We start from the raw sequence: 25,086 nt of genomic DNA, 5'->3' as shown, positions 1-25,086 counted from the left end.
TCGAGCAAGAACAGAGCGCGAGCTTTGTCCGTAGGGCGAACCAACCTATAACTGCGCATACGCGGTTAACGTTTTCGTTGGATCAGTTAAATATGAAGCATATTTTTTATGTTCTGGATAATTCTAACTTGCATGTAACATGACTACCTATAGCTTATGGTAGAATATGTTTTTTTTTCATTTGACAATAGATTCAGAGGACAGTATTTTTGACTTGACTACGTTCAATTGTGTGCTTGTATGATAGTATGCTGTGTTGAATGAATAAAAGATCTATCTATCTGTGTATATCCATTATTTTCTCAGCAGATTACGAATAATATAGTTAAGATACATTTTATTTTTCTAGATTATTAATGTTAATTTGAAGGCTTTTTACTTATGTTTTACAGATGCTTTGGCATAGATAATGTTTAGGGAATATATAAATCCCTAAAAACTCTGAATCAACAAATTTAATTATGTTGTGCATTTTTTAAATCGCTCCAAATTATCTTATCTGATATTATTTTTTTGTTCTGAAATATTTTTTCCAAATTGATTCAATTTACAGATGCTTTGGCATAATATGGAATATAATAAATTCCTGAAATCTCTAATCAAACAAATTCTACTGTGCATTTTTCAAATAGCTCCAATTTATGTTATCAAAGATTAATTTGTTGTGTTCGTTTTTGTTTTGAAATATTTTTCAGATATATTTCAACTTGATTCAATTTACAGATGCTTTAGCATAGTTTGGAATATTACAAATCCCTAAATATTTTTATATTAACAAATTCTGTTGTGTATTTTTTTCTAGATCGCTCCAATTTATGTTTTCAGAGATAAATCTCTGAAAACTCCAAATCAACAAATTCTGTCGTACATTATTATAATCGCTTCAATTTATGTTGTGTTCTGAAATGTTTTTTCAACTTGATTCAATTTTTAATTGTTGCAGCTATCGACAAATTTTTCTATTATTTACGTAACATAAATTATTTTAAATCGCTTCAATTTATGTTGTGTTATGAAATATTTGATTCGATTATTTTGCAAATGTTACAGCTAAGAGGTTCTCAATTGCTAGCAGTGGCTAGATTCCACAAACTGGGCTTCCCCAAGTACATGTCTCTTTCCGAGTTCTACCGACGATTCAGTCTCCTAGCCAGTGATCACTCAATCACCAACACAAGCAAGGTTTTGAGCGTCTCACAACAACGCCAAGCCGTGGAAAAGATCCTGGAGTGTCTGGATTTGGATTCAGCGTCCTACAGGATCGGACTCAGTCAGGTTAGTATCTATGAAAAACCATCAATCTTCATCCAAAACCATCCAAAAATCATCAATATCCATGCAAAACTATCCAAAGACCATAAATATCCACCCAAAACTATCCAAAAACCATTAATATTCATCCAAAAACCATCAATATCCATCCAAAACTATCGAAAACCCATCAATATCCATGCAAAACTATCCAAAAACCATCAATATTCATCCAAAACTATCCGAAACCCTCAATGGCCCATATGAATAAAGTTGAGAATTTGCTTATACTTCTAAAATATGGAGCATTTGCTTCATTTTCTATGAATAAACGTGAGCAAAACCTTTTGCTCATGCTCATCAAAAAAATAGTTTGAGCATTTGCTCAAAATTGTATGAATAAACTAGAGCATTTGCTCAACTTTTGAAGCAAATGCTTCAAAAAAGGTGAGTCTAATCTAGAGCAGCTTATCACCTTTTGTTCATAGTAAAATGGCTCAACTAATGCGTATGAGGAAGAGGAAACTATACCAGATATGATCACAACCAATAGTTGAGAACTATAAAACTCTTTTTAGATTCAACCATGATATATATCACCATTATCCCTACAAAAGAATAAATACAAAAGATAGCTACCTGTTAGCCATCACAAAATAGGAGATAGGCATTTAAGAAGATGAAAGTGTGGACGATTATAAGAAGGCTATTGATATTATAATAATATGCAGAAGATTATTATAGAGATGACATTTTCTCACGCTATTATTTCAAAATTCTAAACTCAATTCATAAAAAGAAAACAGAGCAGACGACGCAAACACAAGCGGTGCCTCCTACTTGCATATTTAGCGCTTCCGTGAGCTATAAAAACAAACTAAGGCTACACAAGCGAATCAGCTGATGAAAAAACTCTAAAATACGTGAGCATTTGCTCCAGAGTTCAGGAGCATAAGGTAAGAGTATAAGGTAAAGCTTATTCATATAGAAATGAGCAAATGCTTTTGCTTCTACCTTTTGCTCATGAGCAAAACCTTATGCTCCATGCTCTTGCTCATGAGCATTTGCTCTGGTTTTATTCATATGGGCCAGTATTTATAGAGGTCTTCTGCAAGGCAAGACTATTCTTCGGTTCATCAAGGCTAGAAGGATATGCTGACTGGGACACGTGCAAAGAATTACTGAGAACAAAATGCAAAAAGTAAGATAAGATAAGATATTTATTAAGCCATAAACAATACAAGAAAGTACAGGCCAAGTCAATATTTACAATCAAAGCGTTGCCAGTTGGTATCTATTGCAGGAGTCGAAAGTAGCATCCAAGATATCAATTATGGTGTGGTTCAGGGCAGTACCCTCGGACCAATTCTATTTCTGGTCTACATTAATGATATTATTCAGGTAAATATGAGTGGTAAAATGATGCTTTTTGCTGATGACACAGCCGTTTATTTTGTGGGAGACAGTTGGGAAAATGTGTACAGAGTAGCTTCAAGTGAGCTAAGACAATTGAAAAGCTGGTTTGATATCAATATACTCAGCATGAATACAAAAAAAACTAAGTGTTTGCCTATTTTCCTGCGTGACAGTCGTGCTCCCCCTACCAACTTGGAATTGAGGGTTCACACGTGCGGGGCTGATTGGGGTAATGCGTGTGGCTGTGATTTAATAGAGACTGTCTATGAATATAAATATTTGGGCATTCATATAGATAGTCGATTGACATGGAGCTCTCATGTTAGATACCTTAATAGTAGGCTGAGAAAAATGATTTATGTGTTCAACCAGCTTAGGGGAATCCTCAATATAAATCATTTGAGAACAGTGTATTATGTGTACATTCAGTCCATTATTTCCTACGGTATTATCCTTTGGGGAAGTGCACCCAAAGCGTTGTTAGATCAAATATCAGTGTCTCAGAAAACTATAATAAAAGTTGGCCTTGGTCTATGCAGAAGATTTTCATCCGTACGATTGTTTCAGGTCTTCAACGTTTTCAGAATCAGGCAGCTATTCATTAAATCAGTACTGATGTACATGATCAAGAATAAAATACATTTCAATTCAGAGTCCAATCATCATTACATGACAAGACATTCCCGCTTTCATCACTCGGGTCTTCAACGAAACACCCGTTCAGCCTGTGATAGGAATATATCATACCTATGCCACACTATTATGAATAACATTCCTCAAGAAATAAGTCAGCCGGGCGCTGTAGTTTCTCAAAATATAAATCAATAATTACAAATTGGATAAAAACGCTGAATGAAGATCAATGTGAACGGCTACTTCAATCTATCAATAGGATATTGGTTACTTCTAATGTTTGGATATTCTCTTTGTCCCAATCAATATATCTTTTTGCCTAGCGGTTCACCTTGTGATGACCAACGTGTCTGTGGTGTGTGTGTGTGTGTGTGTGTGTGTGTGTGTCTGTGGTGTGTATGTGTGTGTATATGTGGTGTGTGTGTGTCTGTGGTGTGTGTGTGTGTCTGTGGTGTGTGTGTGTGTCTGTGGTGTGTATGTGTGTGTATATGTGGTGTGTGTGTGTTGTGGTGTGTGTGTGTGTCTGTGGTGTGTGTGTGTGTGTGCGATTATGAAATTGAAAAAACTTATTTCTCTTAAGTTCAATCAGGAAAAAAATGTATACTTTAATCACACAGTACTGGACTCATTGACCCACGAACAGGCCAAAAAGGTCTATGTGGGCTCTTATATTTCATTAAATAGAGTGAATCCACTTGGGATAGGTGCAATAAGATAAGTTATACCACAGTAATATATGCTAAAACATTGTTGAACTGGATTAAACTAGGAATATTATTATCATAAATATAATATAGATATATATGATAGGGAATAGGATAAGGTATTAATAGTATTATTTGTATTACATATCTCAAGTTGTGTATTTGCTCTGTTGAAATATTATTGTAAATTGTGTAAATTTTGCTGAAATAAATTCAATTCAATACAATAATTTAAAAAAGTCAAAAGACAATATTTACAATACATTGTAAAACAATACACAAAATCTATAAGAAGATATCACAAAAACTTAACATATATCGTCAGAATAATTCAAAATAGCCTAAAGAATGTCATATGAATAAGCATGTCACAGCCAGCAATCCAACCACGTGTATTAAATACTAAAGACATTATGAAATAAACAATATTTATCTATCAGTGAGGAACTCTTCCACACTATAATATAATCATGTTGAATGAAAAATTAGATGCAGCTAGAAGAAGAAGAAATGTATAATGCCTCTCCATGCCTGTCTGTCATCCGCCATCCTTTTGAGGTGACTGTAGTTGGCACATCTCATTTGTTGTATGTACTCCAGTTGTGGCCTTGCTTGCCTCCATTATTCCTTTTTGTTAGCGTAGTCCCTCATGTCGAACAATATGACCAACTAACTGTGCTCTCTGCTCTCCTCTTTTTATTCCCCTCACTAGACATCCCCCACTCTCTGCAACTCTACTTTCAAACACCTCTTCATTCATTACCTTCTCTCTCTCTCTCTCTCCAACTGGTCTTCAGCATTCTTCTGTAGCACCATGTCTCTAAAGCAGAAGTTCGTCTCTCTTCTTTGACACGCATCGTCCAAGCTTCACTGCCATAGGTTGCGTTGCAATGCTCCATACATAGGTTTCTAGCAACCGTTTTCTCACCTCTAGACTCAATGCTCTGCTCTTGCAGTCAATACCCGCTTCTTATTATTGAAAGCATTCTTTGCTTGATAAATCCTGCTAGCTATATCTCTTTACTACTTCTTCTATCATTAGTGACCCTGCTTCCAAGATAGTTGAACTTCTTTACGATGGCTTCATTCCTCAGCCTTATTTCTTTACTATTCTCCCTGTTTCTTCTGCAGACTAGTATTTCTGTTTTGATTGCGTTTATTCTCATGCTGTATCTTTTTCTATAATGTAAACTTATAAAAGAAGTTTCAAATTTTGATTTTGTGTTTTTACAGGTATTTTTCAGGTACGGAGTATTGGCTGTGATTGAAGCTCAAAGGGACGAGAAGTTGACTAGTAGAATAATACACTTCCAGGCTTATTGTCGAAGCTATTTAACACGGAAAAAGATTGTGAAACGCAAGGTGAGAACAATAAAATTATTTCAAAATTATCTTCTTCTAGAAGTAAACAATGATAAACTTTTAGGGGTTAATTAGGGCAGCAGCTGATCTGGAAAAAATAAATTGATTATCTAAAAGCTAATTTGGTTGAAGTACGAAGCTTTGAAGGACTAACTCGATCAAAAACACACTTTTGTGTAACTTGGGTAAATTGCCTATAAACAAAGAAAAATGTTCAGTAAAATTTGTAGAGAATTTAATTCCATATGTAAAGTTATTTAAAATAAAAATGTGCTATTTATGAAATATTCATGATCAATAGCAGTTTCTAAAATTGAATTAGATCTAGAATTGAACAGATATTGAATCTGTTTCATTTTTCAAGTAGTATGTTGGGAGAGAACTAATTAGCTCAGTAGTCTTTAGATTAGTTAGCTATAGTATTGACATAAACATTTATTTAATAAATATAATATGTTTTCCAGGTTCAAGAACTGGCTGTGAAATGTATACAAAGGAATGTCCGTAAATTTCTCTCTGTTAGAAATTGGCCTTGGTGGCGTCTTCTCGTCAAAATTACACCCTTGTTAAATATTCATCGAACTGAAGAAGAGCTGAGAGAAAAGACTGTAAGTTCGTGTTGTTAACATTTTCTTAATATTTTAGAGTGGATTTCACCAGCAAATAAACGCTCCGTTAGAGGTAGCGTAATCTTCAGTTAGGCAGTAACTGACTGTAAAGTTGTGAAGAAATATAAAATATAATTACAAAATATTAGTAATAACTCTTTAGCGAATGTGTTCTAAAGTGAGTGCTTATTTCAATTACTATAACAAACTCAACTCTTTAGGACAGCTGATAATATTATAAATACAGCATATGCTTAACACTACACTGACAAAATCGGATTTCACCACACGCCGTTACAGCTACTTTTGACTAACAATAAACTGCCCAGTCTTGGCAAGTTAACTTCTGTCATCTTTCATTAAGGAAATATATGAATATGACAGGCGAAGGTTTGTTTACTGTCAAGTCAAAAGTAATCTGTTCTAGGTTTATATTTATTACTGCTTCTCCCAGCTGTGGGTAGATGAATAATAATTATAAATTTCAGCATTATTTAAATTTGATATCAATTATTATGGTACTGTATTTCATGAAAAAATTTGTTATCCATTCTAATTAATGATACGAAAACATAGTACATCAATAATCATCAACTGACCTAAATGAATAATTAAACTATGTTCAATAAACTAATTTATATTCAAAATATAAGTGAATTTTAGTTCCTGTAACTTGAAATTGCATGAATCAACTCCTACAATATTCTGCATTACTATATTAAAAAAGCTATACTACCGGGTGATTATAAATGAAATAGACAGTTTGAATAGCTTGTAGAGAATTTATTATTTAAAAGTTTAGATCATTACTTACATGATTACATAGAAGAATTCTTGAATTTTTATTGAAAATTTACAGATGTTCAATGTGTACACCATTTGCAACACGACAGATATCAACACGGTAGTCAAATTCTGACCACACACGACTAAGCATCTCACGGTTAACTGTAGCAAGAGCATTTATGATTCGTTGTCAAGAAAAAGTCGCAGGGCGTTAGGTCCGGACTACGAGGTGGCCACGGCTGAAACACAACGTTTTCCTCACTTGCACGGCCGATCCATCGTCTAGGAAGATGTTCATCCAGATACCCTCTGACTTCTGAGTACCAGTGAGGCGGAGCTCCATCTTGTACAAAAATGAAGTTACAACTATCTTCATGGAGTTGAGGCATTAACCATTCGGTTAACATGTCCAGATAAATTCTTCCGGTTACTGATGGTTCTTGGAAGAAGAAAGGCCCGTAAACCTTTTCACAAGATAAAGCGCAAAACACGTTCACTTTAGGAGAATCGCGTATATGCTGTACAGTCTCTCTTGGGTTTTCTGTTCCCCATACTCGTACATTATGTCTGTTAACTTTTCCACTAATGTGAAAAGTGCATTCATCACTGAAAATTAGGCGATTAAACAATGTGTCGTCATTTTCAAGACAATGTTGCATCTCTTGACAAAAATTTTTACGTACAACTTTATCATTGTCATTTAAACTTTGTACTAACTGCAATTTATAAGGTGTCATTTTCAAACGTTTCCGCAGAATTTTCCACACAGTAGGTTGAGGAATTTGCAATTCTAAACTCGCTGATCTAGTCGATTTTCCTGGACTTCGTACAAAAACATCACGAACACTATCAATTTTTTCTTCTGTAACAGAAGGTCTTCCAGTACTCTTCTTCTTACACACACATCAACTGCTTTCAAAACGTTCATACCAGTCATAAATTGATTGCCTTGTTGGTGGTGGTTTACCGTATTTTGTTCTGAAATGACGCTGCACAACAATAACAGAGTTTTTTTTGGCTAATTCAAGAACACAATAAGCTTTCTCCACTTGAGTAGCGGCCATATTGCTAAACTAAACTGGCTGTTGTAACACGGAGCAGCCAACAATAGCCAGCAACAGTTCTACCAACATAAACTTTAAGAAATTCCCTACAAACTATATCACTTACTATGTTGAAATACACCATTTTGTACAGGCTATTGAAGTTATCTATTTCATTGTAATCACCCAGTATATTGCTGTATCTGACGATTTCTCTATCTTTTCAAACATTCATGATTTCCCAGGTTATTTTTTTCTTGATTACACACTTTTCATTCATTGATTATTCACTATTCATGCCTTTGTTATGGCAGGTCACTGCCATTTTGATTACTCTAATCTCTCGTTTAGTAACGCAGCGTTAGTTTTGACACATTCTTTAAAAAATATAATACATTTGTTTGCACAATTTGATTAGTATCATTTTTTGTTGTCGAGCAGATTATTGAAGTGTTTTCTCTAGTATATTCTTTGTAACTATCAGAAAGATATTTCATAGTAAGATGTTAAAATAATTTTTAATTATTAGGAGGAGCTTGAAGTTTTGCGGTCGAAGGTTGAGAAGTTGGAGCAAGAGAGAACTGACTTGAAACAAGAAAACACCAAATTGGAAGCGAAGGTAAAGAAATGTATTAATTATTTTTTCCTACAGTTACGTTGAAAAGTGGCCATTGCTGCACTGATTACAGAACGCAAAGAATCATTTTTCCGCTCTAGTGCGGGAAAAATTTTTCTGCACTCCAGATTTGCAACATGGCAACGCAAAATACTTAGTAGGTTATATGGAGCAACAGTGCAGCAAAATCAAAATGAAGTTGGTAACAGTGACTGTGCTGCTATAGTGAGCAGAGGTGCAACGAAGCACAACGAGCACAGCATTAATTATATATTATAACCAAGGACAACGAGGACTTTAGGATATTAGGATTAAGGTTTTTATCAATAATAAAATTACACAGAAAAACATTTGATGGATTTCAGGCAATTTTACCCATAATTACCCACTTTTCATATTCAATGGTAACTGTAGGAAAAACTTGATGTGAAATACGTGCGCAAAGTTCCTCTGCTGCACTCAAGAAACCATTCCTTTCTTTCGGCGCAGCAAACTGTCACTTTGCGCACTAGTTGCACAAATAACTAATTTTTATCAGATATACTAATAAAGTTTATATGAGAACGGAACTACTGCTTTACAGATTGTGTAGGGGGCTTCATAGATCAATTTGAATTCTTTTTGGGAAAAATATTGTTGATTAATTTATTGCGGTTGTAAAGGAAAAATCACCAATTAACTGTAACATGTACTGAATAGGTAAACGTTTCTTTCGGTGCAGCAAACTGTCACTTTGCGCACTAGTTGCACAAATAACTATTTCCTACAGGTACCTTGGAAAGTGACCATTTCTGCACTGATTTCAGGCCGCAAATAATCACTTTTCCGCTCTAGTGCGCAAAGTATTACTTTGCATACTCTTAATACTTTGCGTATTATCTTGCAGCAATCCCAATCAGCTGTTGACATTGTTGGCGTGTATTTTAAATGCGAATTTGTTCTATCTATTTTTTTCAGATTTTCAAATAAATAAAAATGAGAACTCATTAAATTATACATTTTGAATATTATTAATTATTCATTATTTCAAATAATATTTTTCATTCATAAATTGATTGGTTGAAAAATTATTTAGAAATTAAGATTTACACAAAATTATTCAATTTCCAAATTAATGGGATTTATTTAATTTTTAATTTGAATAAATGATCGATTATAGATTTTCAATTGGATTATCAAGTTTAAAATAGATTAAAGTTGTTATTAATAACAAAAATATACAGACAAACATTTGATGGATTTCAGCCATCATTTTACCCATAATCAACCACTTTTAATATTCAATGGCAACTGTAGGAAAAATTATATGTGAAATACGTGCGCAAAGTTCCTCTGCTGCACTCAAGAAACCATTCCTTTCTTTCGGCGCAGCAAACTGTCACTTTGCGCACTAGTTGCAAAAATATTTAATTTTTATCAGATATACCAATAAAGTTTATATGAGAACGGAACTACTGCTTTACAGATTGTGTAGGGGGCTTCATAGATCAATTTGAATTTTTTTTGGGAAAAATATTGTTGATTAATTTATTGCGGTTGTAAAGGAAGAATCACCAATTAACTGTAACATGTACTGAATAGGAAAATCATGTTTGACGCATCATCACGTCTGAACTACTGGACTAATTTACTTGAAATTTTGTATATAGATTCTCAATTTACCGAGGATGGTTATAGGCATATTTTTAATTTTTCAAGAGTTGAAACATGAATGTAATCTATAATATAGTAAAGGAAAGAATTGGCTTATGTACGGGATCAGTATTGCGTTAGAACTCGTAGAGAACGGACGTATAGTGGAGTAGTTAGTGATAGTGTAGTGTAGAAGTAGTGAGTCAGCAGTTTGTTCGCCATCAAAAGTGGAACAAAAATATTGCATCGAATATCGGTCGTCGACCGCGGAATTCATGCAAGCAAAGCGACCTGCTTTTCGCGGCCGTTCTAAAGCTCGCGTTCGCTTTTCCGTGTGCGTGAGTGTTGATACGAGGGCTGTTTGAAAGGTATGTTTTCAAAATATGTCTAATTTAGTGAAGCCACCTAGTATTCCTACAGAAGAGCAAAGAGAACAGGGAGCCACTAACGACAGTATGGACACCAACACCATGCTAAATACATCAGAAATCCAGTGTTCACCGGATAAATATATCAAATTAAATAAACTCGAAACTTCAACCGAGCAGGTACTTTTCATCGCCTGGAAAGAGACCGATGAGAAGAGGAAGGAATTGGAGAAGAGCAACTTAGAACTGTTAAAAAAAGTGCAGGATTTGGAAGCAAGATTTCTGAATATTGAGAAGAAGATTCACAGCTCACAGCCTACCAGCTCAGCAGCCGAGAACTACTCAACAAATGAGGAAGAATTGGCCAAAGAAACGGAATGGATCAGGACTCGTACTAAGCGGGCTACCAAGAAGAGGAAGCTTAGTACTCCATCGCCAGAAGTCAAAAATGTGTCTGCAAAAAGAATTCAACAGAACTTAAATTCTAAAACCACTGACGTGGAGAAGAGAGAGAAGAAAGAAATGCCACCACCCCCAATCATAGTGGATGGTATCAAGAATCTAGATGGACTCCTTAAGAGTTTGAAAAAAGTGTCGCCAGCTGACAAATTTAGAATAAAACTCTTGAGTAGAGAAACGTTCAAAATAAATGCAGTCGACTCCGAAACTTATCGGAATGTTACCAGAGAACTGATTAATGACGGATTTAACTGGCATTCCTATGAAGATAAGCAGTCGAGACCAATAAGAGTAATGATTAAAAAACTTCATCACTCTTGTAGTACAGACATGATACTGGAAGATTTGAAGACACGAGGATTGAAAGTTCTAGAAGTTGTAAATAAGCTAAAGTGGAAGACAAGAGAGCCATTAGATATGTTCATAGTCTCATTCAGCGCGGAAGAAAATATAAAAAAAGTTTTTGAACTTAAAAATATACTTGGTTGCAAAGTGGAAGTGGAAGCACTGAAGAAGGCCAACCTGATACCGCAATGCAAACGATGCCAAGCATACGGTCACACACAAAAATACTGTAACAAGGAGCCTAGGTGTGTAAAGTGTGCAGGTAAACATCAAACAAAAGACTGTACAAAACCCAGTGATGCTTTACCAAAATGTATTCATTGCGGAGAAGCACATCCAGCCAGCTATCGAGGCTGCACTGTCGCAATCGAATTGCAAAAGATTAGAAACTCCAATAAAACAAAAAATATTCCAGATTTACGGAAGAACACAGTGAAGAATATTCCACCAAAAATCACAGAAAATACACAAACCCACAATCCAAACAATGAAAGCGCGGTTAAGAAATTAACTTTCGCCCAGATTGTCTCAAAAGAAAATAGACCAAAATTGGGAGAGCCAAAAAGTGAAGTAGGAGATAACAATAATATTTTGCAGCTCATCTTGGCAAAACTGGATAGACAAGAACAAATAATCACCTCACTGCAGTCTAAATTCCAGAAGTTAGAACAAAGTAAACTACTGCAATTCAAATGATTCATTCACTAAAAATAATGGAATGGAACGCAAATGGATTGTTACAACGGCAACAGGAGTTGGAAGCAATTCTAAACATAGAAAAAATAGATATATGTCTTATATCTGAGACTCATTTTACAAAGCAGTCGTTTATAAAATTCAAAGGCTATAGGATCTATCATGCTTTACATCCCAGCAATGTCGCAAGGGGTGGGAGTGCCATCATCATCAGAGACAATCTACAACATCATGAACAAGTGAAACTCGAAAGTGATAGAATACAATTGACAGGTGTAGCAGTGAAAGCAGTCAATTATCATTTTGTTGTTGCAGCTATTTACTGTCCTCCCAGATATTCCATCAGAAAAGATGAATATTTATCATTGCTTGATATGTTAGGAGACAAATTCATTCTTGGTGGAGATTTCAATGCAAAGCACGTGCATTGGGGATCGCGCTTAACAACACACAAGGGAAGACAGCTCTATGAAGCAATGAGAGAGATGAGGTGCGAAGCTCTTTCAACTGGTAAACCAACCTACTGGCCCACCGATACGAGGAAAATCCCAGATCTTATAGATTTTTTTCTGACAAAGAATATATCGGTAAATTATTTGCATTTAGAGGATAGTTTCGATCTAAATTCGGACCACTCACCCATCATTTTGACTCTCAGTGATTCAATTCTACAGAAGGAAAATGCTTGTCCTGCGCTAGTCAACAGCCACACGGATTGGGATGGTTTCCAAAAGATGCTGGATGAAAGAATAGAGTTGAACTCGCCATTAAGAAACGAAGAACAGATTGATCGGGAGTTAGAGAAGTTTGTTACTGATATCCAACAGGCAGCATGGTGTAATACTCCACAATTCAGAAGAAGAACCACTGGAAATAATTACCCTGCGGAAATCAGAGAAATGATTGTGGAAAAACGAAGAGCAAGAAGGAGATGGCAGCAATCACGTTCCCCTCAAGACAAAAGAGTTTTAAACAATCTAACTCAAGAACTAAGGAGAGAGATTCAATGTATCAAGAATGAATCAATCAATAATTACTTGATAAACTTAACAGCAGAACGCAGTACAGACTACTCACTCTGGAAGGCAGCTAAAAAAATAAAAAAACCCATTCATCAATCTTCTCCTCTCAGGAAGCAGAACAGACAATGGGCAAGGAGTAGTGATGAAAAGGCACAGACCTTTGCAGATCATCTTGTAAACGTTTTTAAACCAAACAACACAACTGAAGAAGACACTTTAGAAGCAGAGGAGAACATCTTACAGCCAAATCAAGAAATAATGTGTGTCACAGTAGAAGAGGTGAAAAGAGAAATAAGAAATCTGAATAACAAAAAGACCCCTGGATTCGAAATGATAACTGGCTTAGTCCTCAAGCACCTACCAAGAAAAGCAATAGTAAAATTAACACACATTTTGAATGCCTCTTTCAGACTCAAATTTGTACCAGGAATATGGAAAGTAGCAGAAGTTATAATGCTACTCAAGCCAGGTAAAGAGCCACATGAAGTATCATCATATAGGCCAATATCATTGCTACCTGTGCTTGCCAAGTTGTTTGAAAGGATTTTACTGAGTAGGCTAACACCAATAATTGAGAGACAGCACATAATTCCAAATCACCAATTTGGCTTCAGAGTGAAACACTCAACAATAGACCAAGTGCATAGGATTGTGAATGTAATAGAGAAGAGCCTTGAAGAGAAAAAAGTTTGTTCAGCAGCTTTCCTTGATGTAGGGCAAGCTTTTGATAAAGTGTGGCATGAAGGTCTTCTTTTCAAACTGAAAAAAGTGCTACCAAAGCAATTTACAGATATATTAAAATCCTATCTGACTGACAGATACTTTAGAGTCAGGCATGAAAATTCATATTCTGATTTGAAGGAAATAAAAGCAGGAGTTCCTCAAGGAAGTGTTCTAGGACCATTTCTCTACCTACTCTATACCAGCGATATTCCCAGCCTTGATGAGAATACTACAGCAACATTTGCAGACGATACAGCCATATTATCAGTAGACAGTAATATTCATATTGCAACAGAAAAACTACAGAGATCCATCAACAAAATTCAAGATTGGACTAGAAAGTGGAGGATGAAACTAAATGAAGCAAAGTCGATTCACATCAACTTCACCAATAAGAAGGACCTGCCCATACCAATAACAATCAACAACCAAGTTGTACCATATGCCAATGATGCCAAGTATCTAGGTATGACCTTGGACGCAAAGCTTCGCTGGAAGGCCCATGTCAAGAAGAAGAGAGAGGAACTTGGAATCAAATATAAGAAGCTGTATTGGCTGATCGGTAAAAACTCCAACTTACAAATCCAAAACAAAGTACTTTTGTACAAACAGATACTAAAGCCAGTATGGACATATGGTATACAACTTTGGGGGTGTACCAAAGACAGCAACATCAATGTAATACAACGGTTCCAGAACAAGGTGCTGAGGAACATTGTGGATGCTCCTTGGTATATCAGGAACAGCGATCTTCATAGAGACCTGCACGTCGACCTGGTGTCCACCGAGATCCAGAGGCATGCGGAGAGGCACGAGGGGCGACTGCACCAACACGACAACGTTGAGGCGATCCAGCTGCTAGACAATGGAGGGTTGGTGCGGAGGCTCAAAAGGAGGAAACCGTATGAGCTAGTGTAGTGCTTGTTCAATTAGTGTCCAGTGAAAGAGCAGAGCAGTGATTGAGTGAATCTAGCTTTTATAGTACAGTCATAAGTGTACATATTAATTAAACAATCAATATCAGTGAGAATATCTAATGAGATATTCGCTGTTAACATTTTCAAGTAGTATGTTAGGGTAGAAAAAATTAGCTCATTAGTCTCCAGACTAGATAGCTATAGTATTGTACAATAAAAATGTACGGGATAGAAAATTCACGAATGACGCATCATCACGTCTCATTTACTGGACTGATCAATTTGAAATTTTGCATATAGATACTTAATTTACCGAGGATGATTATAGGCCTATTTTGTATTCTTCAACACTTCAAGATTTCAGTAGGTCAAGCTTTCAGTTTGTCAAGTTTTTAATTAGACCCTTGCGGAGCACGGGTTACCTGCTAATCAAGAATATAATCATTTCTGTAAACTCGTATTTCAGTAAATTTATTTCGAATTCTGTGACTACTAAGTTGCATTAATCGTCCGTCTGTAGAGCACTATAAATCGTAAGCTTTGTATAATATTGGTGTGGAAGCATAAAATCCAAGAAAGATATGCAGTGTCCGAATTTATTATTGCCTGGATGAAGAGTAGTGCAGTTGTAATTCTAAATTTAGCGCGCAGACTGACTAGTGAGTGATAGAAATAGATTTTTCAGCTACTCCAGTGGTGAACCTCACTAATAGACTGGCGCTTCAAATAAAGATCTCATTAAGAGAAACATTTGCATAGAAGACTGAATTTCTGTAATTTTGCCAAAAAACCTCATTTAATTTGCCGTAAACTTTATTTTTGACAACAATTATAATAATTAATTGGATTCTCTGTAATTCTGTTTAGTAAATAAAACTGTGGCATTGAATTAGTTTCTTGAATTGTTTTTGAAAGATTTTTGGATCGAATTTTATTTTCTTCCATGTGGATGACATATTACTCAAAACAAAATCAATAGTGCCATCGACAGTTTGTTTGAAATTATTTTTAAAACTATTGACACATTCAGAAAGTTTTTCAAATTGTCTTGGCATTAATAAATGAATTCAGTCAACTATAAGTAACTAATTACTACAAGTAAATAATTCGTTTAAATACAAATCATAACCGGTGTCGGGTTTTCTGTGGGAAAATAGGTTCCTGATAACTGCTTCTACAGATCTTCCAAGAGGTATTTCTATTTTAAAAGTTACAAAACATAGCACAAGGATAATCGACATCAATAATAGTGAAGCACGTCACTCGCAAAGCCCATTCAGCTGAAATTTGTCCTATGTGAAGTCCACGTTATAATGGCAATATTTGACTAACATTTGGTGTTTCTATCCTTGTCTATCATTCGACAAATCAGATAGCGCTATCCTTTCCTAGCACCGCAACGATGCCAGATGGTTTTGGAACAATCTAGAAATATAATTGATCAACTAAATATTTGATCTCAATTATAGAAATGTGTTTTCAAATTATTTTCAGCATTTGGTTCATAGCAAGCAATTTCTAAAAATATCTTCCATCCTTATAATCAAATCATTCAAAAATACACATGAAAATAAATCAGAAATTGCATTTTTTCAAATGCTAATAATTAATGAATAATTATTATTAAACGAAAATCCTAATTAAATGCTGTTAATCACCCCGAAGACTTCTGCTCTAATGCGGGTTGGCAAATAATGTTTTCCTACAGTTACCCGAAAAAGTACTCATTCCCGCATCATTTATAGTACGCAAAATACCTTATTCCCACACCCAGTGCGGGAATGTAGATTTGAGTGCGGCAAAGTACTTTGCCGCACTCCAAATTTGCAACATAACAACACAAAATAGTTAACACGCTTTATGACGGTAGAGTGCGGCAAAGTAAAAGAAATGTTGAATATGTTGCAAAACAACCTGAATATGTTGCTTGCTGAAAATTTTTGTAAACCAGCTGATTATTACCGCGAGATAGATATTGGATAATAAACAGTAAATAAACAAGAAGTTTTGATAGTATTCAATATCAGTATTTTATTTCTATTCAAGTTATCATGAACGATTTTTTATGTGTGAGATGCCTATATTTTTAACTGGAATACATTGGAAACATTTATCGACCATTTTTATGATCAAGGAATAAAGTATTTTTATATCTCTATTTACTTTTGTGGTTAGGTTACTAGTGTCGTGTTAGTGATACTAAAGCTAATGAGAGTCGAAATGCACTTATTCGTGACTTATTGTCAGCACTAGGTTACTAGTGTCGTGTTAGTGATACTAAAGCTGTGATTGTTATATTTTCAAAACAATAATGAATCTATTAGGTTTGAAACATAAATATATACACTTCAAAAAAAGTTATTCAGTCTTCAACTCCCCGAAAAATCTCTACTTACATTTTTGTAGAACAACTATAATGAATGCCGTCGATGAATTAGAAACAGAATAGGCTACAGAATAGATGTTATTGAATACCGTAAACAAAAACACTGGATTTACAATATACTGTTTACTCAACAGTGACTTGAATGATTGAAGTTCAGCATTTCAGGTAAATGTAATGTCTATATAATATAATTTAATCACGTTTTAAATAATGCAGTATAACCTTAATTATACGTTTCATGCGGCTACTTGTCGCTTGGCCAGAAAAGCACAAAGGCCAAATTGACACGTTTACTAATGTATTTACAAGAAAAAACAAGCTGAAACTATATTTTTACACTAATTGTGTATAATATATCATTCAGACTCAAACTTGAGGATATTTGGAACTGGAATAAATAGTACACATGAAAATTTCATAGAATGGTCAGGTTAGACTCAAGTCTGTCCTGAGGGCTGATCACTAGCCTAATCCTTAATCAGTCCTGGGCATATTAGCTTTTTTATTAATTTACATTAATAGAAAAATTAAAACATAAGCTTACAGCTTTGATCGCATAGACAAATTAATGAGCACCGTATAAGTATAAGCAAAGTTTTGCTGCAAAACTTTCATGTTATCGGATAGGAGAATATCGCACTGTTAGTCACGGGTGAAGTATAACGTTTGTGAGGCTCATTGATGACTCAAAAACATATTCAGACAGGTGATATGGCCATTTCCACACTTGCTGATGACTTCTTGTAGATGAAGTATTATTATAATTGAATCTCATATAACTTTATAATATTCATTCTATTGTCATTTAGACTGAATTTGAAACAATTCTGTTGTGGAAATGGTTGCAATATTTATTATCATCATTAAAAATACTAAAGATTCACACAAACAAACATTTTATTTGGTATAGGACATGTTCACCGTCTATTACTGACTTTTCACATTCTATGGTAACTGTAGGAAAAATTTAATGTGCAATACGTGCGCAAAGTTTCTTTGCTGCACTCAAGAAACCATCATTCCGCACTCGCCTACGGCTCGTGCGTAAACGTTTCTTTCGGTGCAGCAAAGTGGCACTTTGCGCACTAGTTGCACAAATAACTATTGAATAGTAGCTCTCATCGAATTTCCATCTAGCTGTTAACCCTGAACCCTGTTGTCAATATTTGCAGTAGCAAAGCCTTCTGGGTGATTTACAGCATTTAATGAGGATTTTTGTTTAATAATAATTATTCATTCAAAGATGTAATTTTTGATGAATAAGATATAGGGCCAGTGGCCAGTTGCACGTACGTCTGTAAAATATGGACATTAACGCTGATTAACAAATCAGCGTTAGTTTTACGGATTCATTTTTGTTCCACAAAGATCGGTTAGTTTTTTATCCCGATTAAGTTTTCCGGTTAACTAACCAAGATTTTAACGGTTTCACAATCTGGCAACACTGTTATTTAACCGATAGATGTTATTATTCTAAACAAATGCCACAAAATAGAGGTTATGTTATTGACGCGGTGACCATTCAATAGGCATGCGCCATAAAAAAGTTCGCTAGTGTCCAGTGTTATCTGCAGACGAACCAGATCGAAAACTAACCTCAAAAATCAGTATATAATTTTGAATGATAATATCAGCTAAATACACTTCTCTATTTTATTAACAGATGAAATTCATGCATATATTTAGCTCATACTTTGAATTTAATAGTTTTTTTACCAAAAACTAATTGTAAGACAGCTATCAGTTGGTACCTAATCGGCGTTAGTTGGATTTAATTCCCCGTGAATGGCTTGTTAAAAATCTTTTACGTCGATTAGTTTAACCGGCGTTATTTTTCGATTTTTACCTTTGTGCAACCAAATCTTCATCGTTTCAACTAACCGCGGTTAAAATGGTGCCAAGTAATCAGAATTGAAAATTGTTTACGCCGGTTAGTTTAATCGGCGTTATCGCTTGAAATTTCTATTTTGTGCAACCAAAATGCATCGGTTAGCACTAATCTCGATTAAATTATAGCATTTAATCGTGATTAAACGTTGACCGACGTACGAAAAACTGGGGGTTAATCTATTATTTTAGCAAGAATGCACAGTTAATACTAGATCAGATATACCGGTATCACGGTCAGCTATGCTCTATAGAAGGCAGTGGCAAGGCAGAGAATCGGCAACGCTGGTCTCCTTTCTTTCTCCATAACGTGGACCTCACTATACGATCAAGTAAGTTCTCACATTTTCACGTGTGCGCTTAAAATTATCTAGTAATTCGATTGGTTGATGGAGTTGCAATATGCATTTTGGATCATATCCATGATTCAGTGTCGAATAAACTTGCAGCGTTGTTCATTTCCTGATGTTTGGTCGACTTGGCTGGCTTCCTAACTCTGCTACCTCATTAATCAGTGGACACGTATCTGATTTCGCACTCAAACGTCTTTCAGTATTCACTTGTCTCAAGTTTTGTTCCGTTCACAATTAAACATTTTCGAATAATATTTTATGCATACAAATTAATAAAAAGAATATAAAAACCTATAGCCTATAAAAGAAGTTTTGTTCCGTTCACAATGAAACATTTTCGAATAATATTTTTCCTCCACCTACTGTCAAAAGTACTTACTTTACTCCCTGAAACATGATACTAAAGTGTCACTTTTTCGCTCTCGGTACTAAAAAACAGAAAAACTCCCTAGGGAGTAAAAGTGACTCCATTTAAATAACATGGGAAGCATCTCTATTTTAAAAACGTACATTTGGAATAGGTCAGAAGGTCCAAGCTCAGATGAGGAAGCATATAGAGTAGTCATTAAACCAACTAAATTCAATACCTCAACCAGACATTTGATCGATGTATAAAATTTATGTTTGTATGCTGAAATTATTGTTACAAACTTCATATCACTATACTAAAAAAATGTATATATTTTTTTCTTTTATTCTATGTTATTCAAAATATCAGCCAACGAATATTACTTATTAACTAATCAAATTTAAAACGGGAACTTCATCATAGCTGTAGTTTTGGCTGTCATTGTTGTTACAACTTTAGCCGACAAATAGTGCTGTCGGAGGAGAACTGTGATTACAAGCCAGCTGTTTCTGTTTACTTTTTAGATTATGACATGTTGTAACACATTGTTTGGTCACATACGTTTTCAAAAATTATTTTATGAGCAGTTTTTATAAAAATGTAGGTGGAGGAAAAATGTTGTGTATATCACGAGTGAAAAATGTTTTTTCTCCCTCAGGAAAATTGTTGCCCTCGGCTTCGCCTCGGGCTTCAAACTTTTCCCTCAGGGAGAAAAAACAGCACTTTTCATTCTAGATATACAAAAAACTATTATGCATATAAGTTAATAAAAACCTATAGGGAGGAAATTTTGATTCAGCTTTAAAACCTTTATTTGTTCTACAAAAGTTAGTTATCAAAACAATAATGAAGTATCCAAGAGATTTCCCAAGTGGCACATTGTTTCAAAATTCCAATCTGTTCACTATAAGACAATTGTTCATTTTAAAGACTATTAAGAAACATGTGCTCAAATTAAAAAATATGCAAAATTTTCAAGGAGTAACTAGACAAGTCGCTCAAAACTTAATCATAATTGAAAGAGTTGACAGCACCCTATCCCGTACAAGTACAGTATTTCATATTTGAGAAATAAGCTCTATAATAAAGTTCCAAGAGGATGGTTGATAAAGAAGCCTAAAATAAAAGAACTCCATACCTGGGTGAAAGAAAATTATTTTTATTCAATTAATGATTTGGTTTGATATTGATTAATGTTGTATGAATTTAAAATTCAGCTTTATGTATATTTTCAATTATTGTCATTTCTTAGAATGCAATATTGAGTTGGTTGAATGTTAATTATCGTAAGCCTATATTATAATATTTTATATATTAATATTAATGTACAAGTGAATAAGATATATTAAGACTCCACGTCGGCGTATAAGTTTTCTTTTTCCGGCGTGTAGCACAATGTTGTTTTCCTTTTTGTTGTAATCTGTATAATATACAGAATACAACAAAATATATTATGTTTTTTGTGCAATAAACGATTTGATTTGATGACCTTGTAGTACCCTTTAATATTAAAAACTTTAAAATATTTCAACGACTAGTTTCGACCCTAACTTCGGTCATTTTCAAGTTGAAATGTTGAAAATAAATAAACATTTATTGAATAAATAAACATATATAGTGGCATAAACATTTATTTATTTTCTACATTTCAACTTGAAAATGAAATAAGTTAGAGTCGAAACTAGTCGTTGAAATATTTTAAAGTTTTTAATAATAAAGGGTACAAGGTTTTTATTAATTTGTACAAAAGTAGCCCATAAAAGTGAAGTGTTTTTATGCATACATTGTATTCATTAATGCTGAAATCAGCCCACATTTTATTTCCTATAGTAAGGCCCACGTTATAATGACAGTATTTGATTAACATTGGTGTTGTTATCCTTGTCTATCATTCGACAAAGCAGATAGCTTTATCCTTCTCTAGCTCCGTTTCTTAACAATGTAGAAATATAATTAACAAAACATGTACTCTCAATTATGAAAATGTACTATTATTTAACCATTGAAGCCCATATTTTCTTGACGAATAAAATATGATTGATTATTTTAAACAAGCATGAACAGTTAATATTACATAACATATACCAGTATCAGATATCCTCTATAGGAGGTAGTGGCAAGGCAGAGAATCGGCAACGTTGTTCTTCTATCCTTCCTCACTGCTATTAAAAGTGGACCCCACTATAGTTCCTCAAACCACACTGAAGTAAACTTTAATCTTCTGTCCATGACTAAATATTAATAAATAATATATTTATAATTATAAAATATTTTAACTGATTTCTTCAGTGACAATATTGTTGTTGATTATGAAACACTGGTATTTTGTCTAGAATTATAACCAATCTATTTAAAAACTAGCAGGTAACCCGTGCTCCGCAACGGTCCAATTAAAAACTTGACAAACTGAAAACTTGACCTACTGATGTCTTGAAGAATTCAAAATAGGTCTATAATCATCCTCGGTAAATTAAGTATCTTTATGACAAATTTCAAATTGTTCAGTTGAGTGGTTCAGACGTGATGATGCGTCATTCGTAAATTTTCTATCTCGCATATAACCCAATTCTTTCCTTTACTATATTATAGATTACATTCATGCGGAATGGTTTCTTGAGTGCAGCAGAGGAACTTTGCGCACGTATTTCATTCACATTAAATTTTTCCTACAGTTACCATTGAATATGAGAAGTGGTTGATTATGGGTAAAATGGTGGCTGAAATCCATCAAATGTTTGTCATGTTTCAATACCTATGGTGTCATCTTCTTTATTTTCTATTGATTGATACAATAAGTGCATCATCAAAATAAAAAATCTGGTGTGGTACACTCACACAACTTTCCTTGCTCATTGAACTGGAGGCCTCATTCTTAAACGACAATAATTTAGAGAAATAACATAATGACGATTGGCGGCAACATAATTATTTGAAACTACAATCAGACTACTGTATATGTGTGTATATAATTGTTTTCAATCCTTTTCCTTTGTGTAGATTGTGAAATCCGATGATTTTTTAAAAGTCGTCAAAACAGCTGTTCTACAGATGAAATATCTCGACTATATGTTCTTTTTATGAACTGCTCTATCTACCTACTTCATGCACGAGAAGGAGGTTACAAAGTCCATTTCTCAAGGATGGGGTGAACCCCCCATTAGTTTCCCAGAAAGGAGACTCATGACAGTTGATGGAGCTGATAAATAACTATACAGAGTATGAATTTGAAATATATCAGTCGAGTAATTTTTGAGAAAATCGTGAAAAACATGGCTTTTCAGTAACTATCCGCCATTTTTCTCGAGAATATTACGCAGCTCCTGCAATTTTCCCAGAAATGAGACTCATGTCAGTTGATAGGGCTTTAAATTTGAGCTACCCATGGTATAAATTTAAAGAAAATCGTTAGAGTCGTTTTTGAGAAAATCGTGAAAACATGGGTTTTTAGTAATTATCCGCCATTTTTCCGCCATCTTGAATTGAATTTTATTGAATTTCTTATTGCCGGGTCCTCATGGTATAAGGACCTTAAGTTTAAAATTTCAAGTCAATCGGTTGATTAGGAATGGAGGAATGGAACCGATTTCATTTCAGTTATCGTGTTCACAGACACACACACACACACACACACACACACAACACACACACACACACCACACACACACACACACACACACACAACACACACACACACACACACACACAACACACACACACACACACACAACACACACACACACACACACACACACACCACACACACACACACACACACACACACAGACCAACACCCAAAAATCATGTTTTTGGACTCAGGGGACCTTGAAACGTATAGAAAACTTGAAATTGGGGTACCTTAATTTTTTTTGGAAAGCAATACTTTCCTTACCTATGGTAGTAGGGCAAGGAAAGTAAAAATAAGGTAACCTTGTGCTATTCTTCTCCCAAATTTAAATAAGATGTGAAAGTTATGTTTAATAAATATCACTACATGTCACCAACAGTATCTAATTGTTGTTGAATTCAAGAGATGATCGAATACGTCAGTTCCCTTTCTTCAAGATTTTTTGACGAGTGAGAGCGTATGTTGTACAATGGGTGAGCCATTGCCTACTGGCCTCTAGCCAACTGACGCTCACTTCTTCCCAGCTTTTGTTTTTCTGCAGCGCTCAGTTCGAATTGCTCCTCCGAAATAGATTTGCCAGTTCCGATTTCATCCTAACCAGAAGTATCAGTTCCAGAATTCATTCCACGGTTTGCTTAGTGTTATACTTAGTGTGCTTTTCCAATCTGTTTTTACTTGAGAGTTCACTTAGAGGAAGTTATATCCTTTGAAACCGGAACAAGTGTGTACGCCTAATCCTTGAAAGAAGAAGAAGAAGAAGAAGAAGAAGAAGAAGAAGAAGAAGAAGAAGAAGAAGAAGATATTTATAATAATTATAAAATATTTTAACTGATTTCTTCAGTGACAATATTGTTGTTGATTATGAAACACTTGTATGTTGTCTAGAATTATAACCAATCTATTTAAAAACTAACAGGTAACCCGTGCCCCGTGCTCCGCAAGGGTCTGATTAAAAACTTGACAAACTGAAAACTTGACCTACTGATGTCTTGAAGAATTCAAAATAGGTCTATAATCATCCTCGGTAAATAAAGTATCTTTATGACAAATTTCAAATTGATCAGTTGAGTAGTTCAGACGTGATGATGCGTCATTCGTAAATTTTCTATCTCGCATATAACCCAATTCTTTCCTTTACTATATTATAGATTACATTCATGCGGAATGGTTTCTTGAGTGCAGCAGAGGAACTTTGCGCACGTATTTCATTCACATTAAATTTTTCCTACAGTTACCATTGAATATGAGAAGTGGTTGATTATGGGTAAAATGGTGGCTGAAATCCATCAAATGTTTGTCATGTTTCAATACCTATGGTGTCATCTTCTTTATTTTCTATTGATTGATACAATAAGTGCATCATCAAAATAAAAAATCTGGTGTGGTACACTCACACAACTTTCCTTGCTCATTGAACTGGAGGCCTCATTCTTAAACGACAATAATTTAGAGAAATAACATAATGACGATTGGCGGCAACATAATTATTTGAAACTACAATCAGACTACTGTATATGTGTGTATATAATTGTTTTCAATCCTTTTCCTTTGTGTAGATTGTGAAATCCGATGATTTTTTAAAAGTCGTCAAAACAGCTGTTCTACAGATGAAATATCTCGACTATATGTTCTTTTTATAGACTGCTCTATCTACCTACTTCATGCACGAGAAGGAGGTTACAAAGTCCATTTCTCAAGGATGGGGTGAACCCCCCATTAGTTTCCCAGAAAGGAGACTCATGACAGTTGATGGAGCTGATAAATAACTATACAGAGTATGAATTTGAAATATATCAGTCGAGTAATTTTTGAGAAAATCGTGAAAACATGGCTTTTCAGTAACTATCCGCCATTTTTCTCGAGAATATTACGCAGCTCCTGCAATTTTCCCAGAAATGAGACTCA

The 25,086-nt window shown here is 34.6% G+C and overlaps 1 protein-coding gene across 3 annotated transcripts in view; it reads left to right on the top strand.

Annotated features, from left to right (window-relative positions):
• LOC111054006 (unconventional myosin-XVIIIa) overlaps positions 1 to 25,086 on the top strand; it is a 184,010-nt gene that overhangs the window by 60,655 nt on the left and 98,269 nt on the right. For all 3 annotated transcript variants that reach the window (XM_039442930.1, XM_039442931.1, XM_039442932.1), the window contains exons 17-20: positions 1,051 to 1,275; positions 5,238 to 5,366; positions 5,831 to 5,974; positions 8,333 to 8,422. In XM_039442930.1, coding sequence (XP_039298864.1) covers positions 1,051 to 1,275; positions 5,238 to 5,366; positions 5,831 to 5,974; positions 8,333 to 8,422 — 588 coding nt within the window. The remainder of the gene's footprint in view (positions 1 to 1,050; positions 1,276 to 5,237; positions 5,367 to 5,830; positions 5,975 to 8,332; positions 8,423 to 25,086) is intronic.

The sequence above is a fragment of the Nilaparvata lugens genome, chromosome X (assembly GCF_014356525.2).
Source record: "Nilaparvata lugens isolate BPH chromosome X, ASM1435652v1, whole genome shotgun sequence".
Lineage (NCBI taxonomy): Eukaryota > Metazoa > Arthropoda > Insecta > Hemiptera > Delphacidae > Nilaparvata > Nilaparvata lugens.
This window is presented reverse-complemented; position numbering and strand designations above follow the sequence as displayed.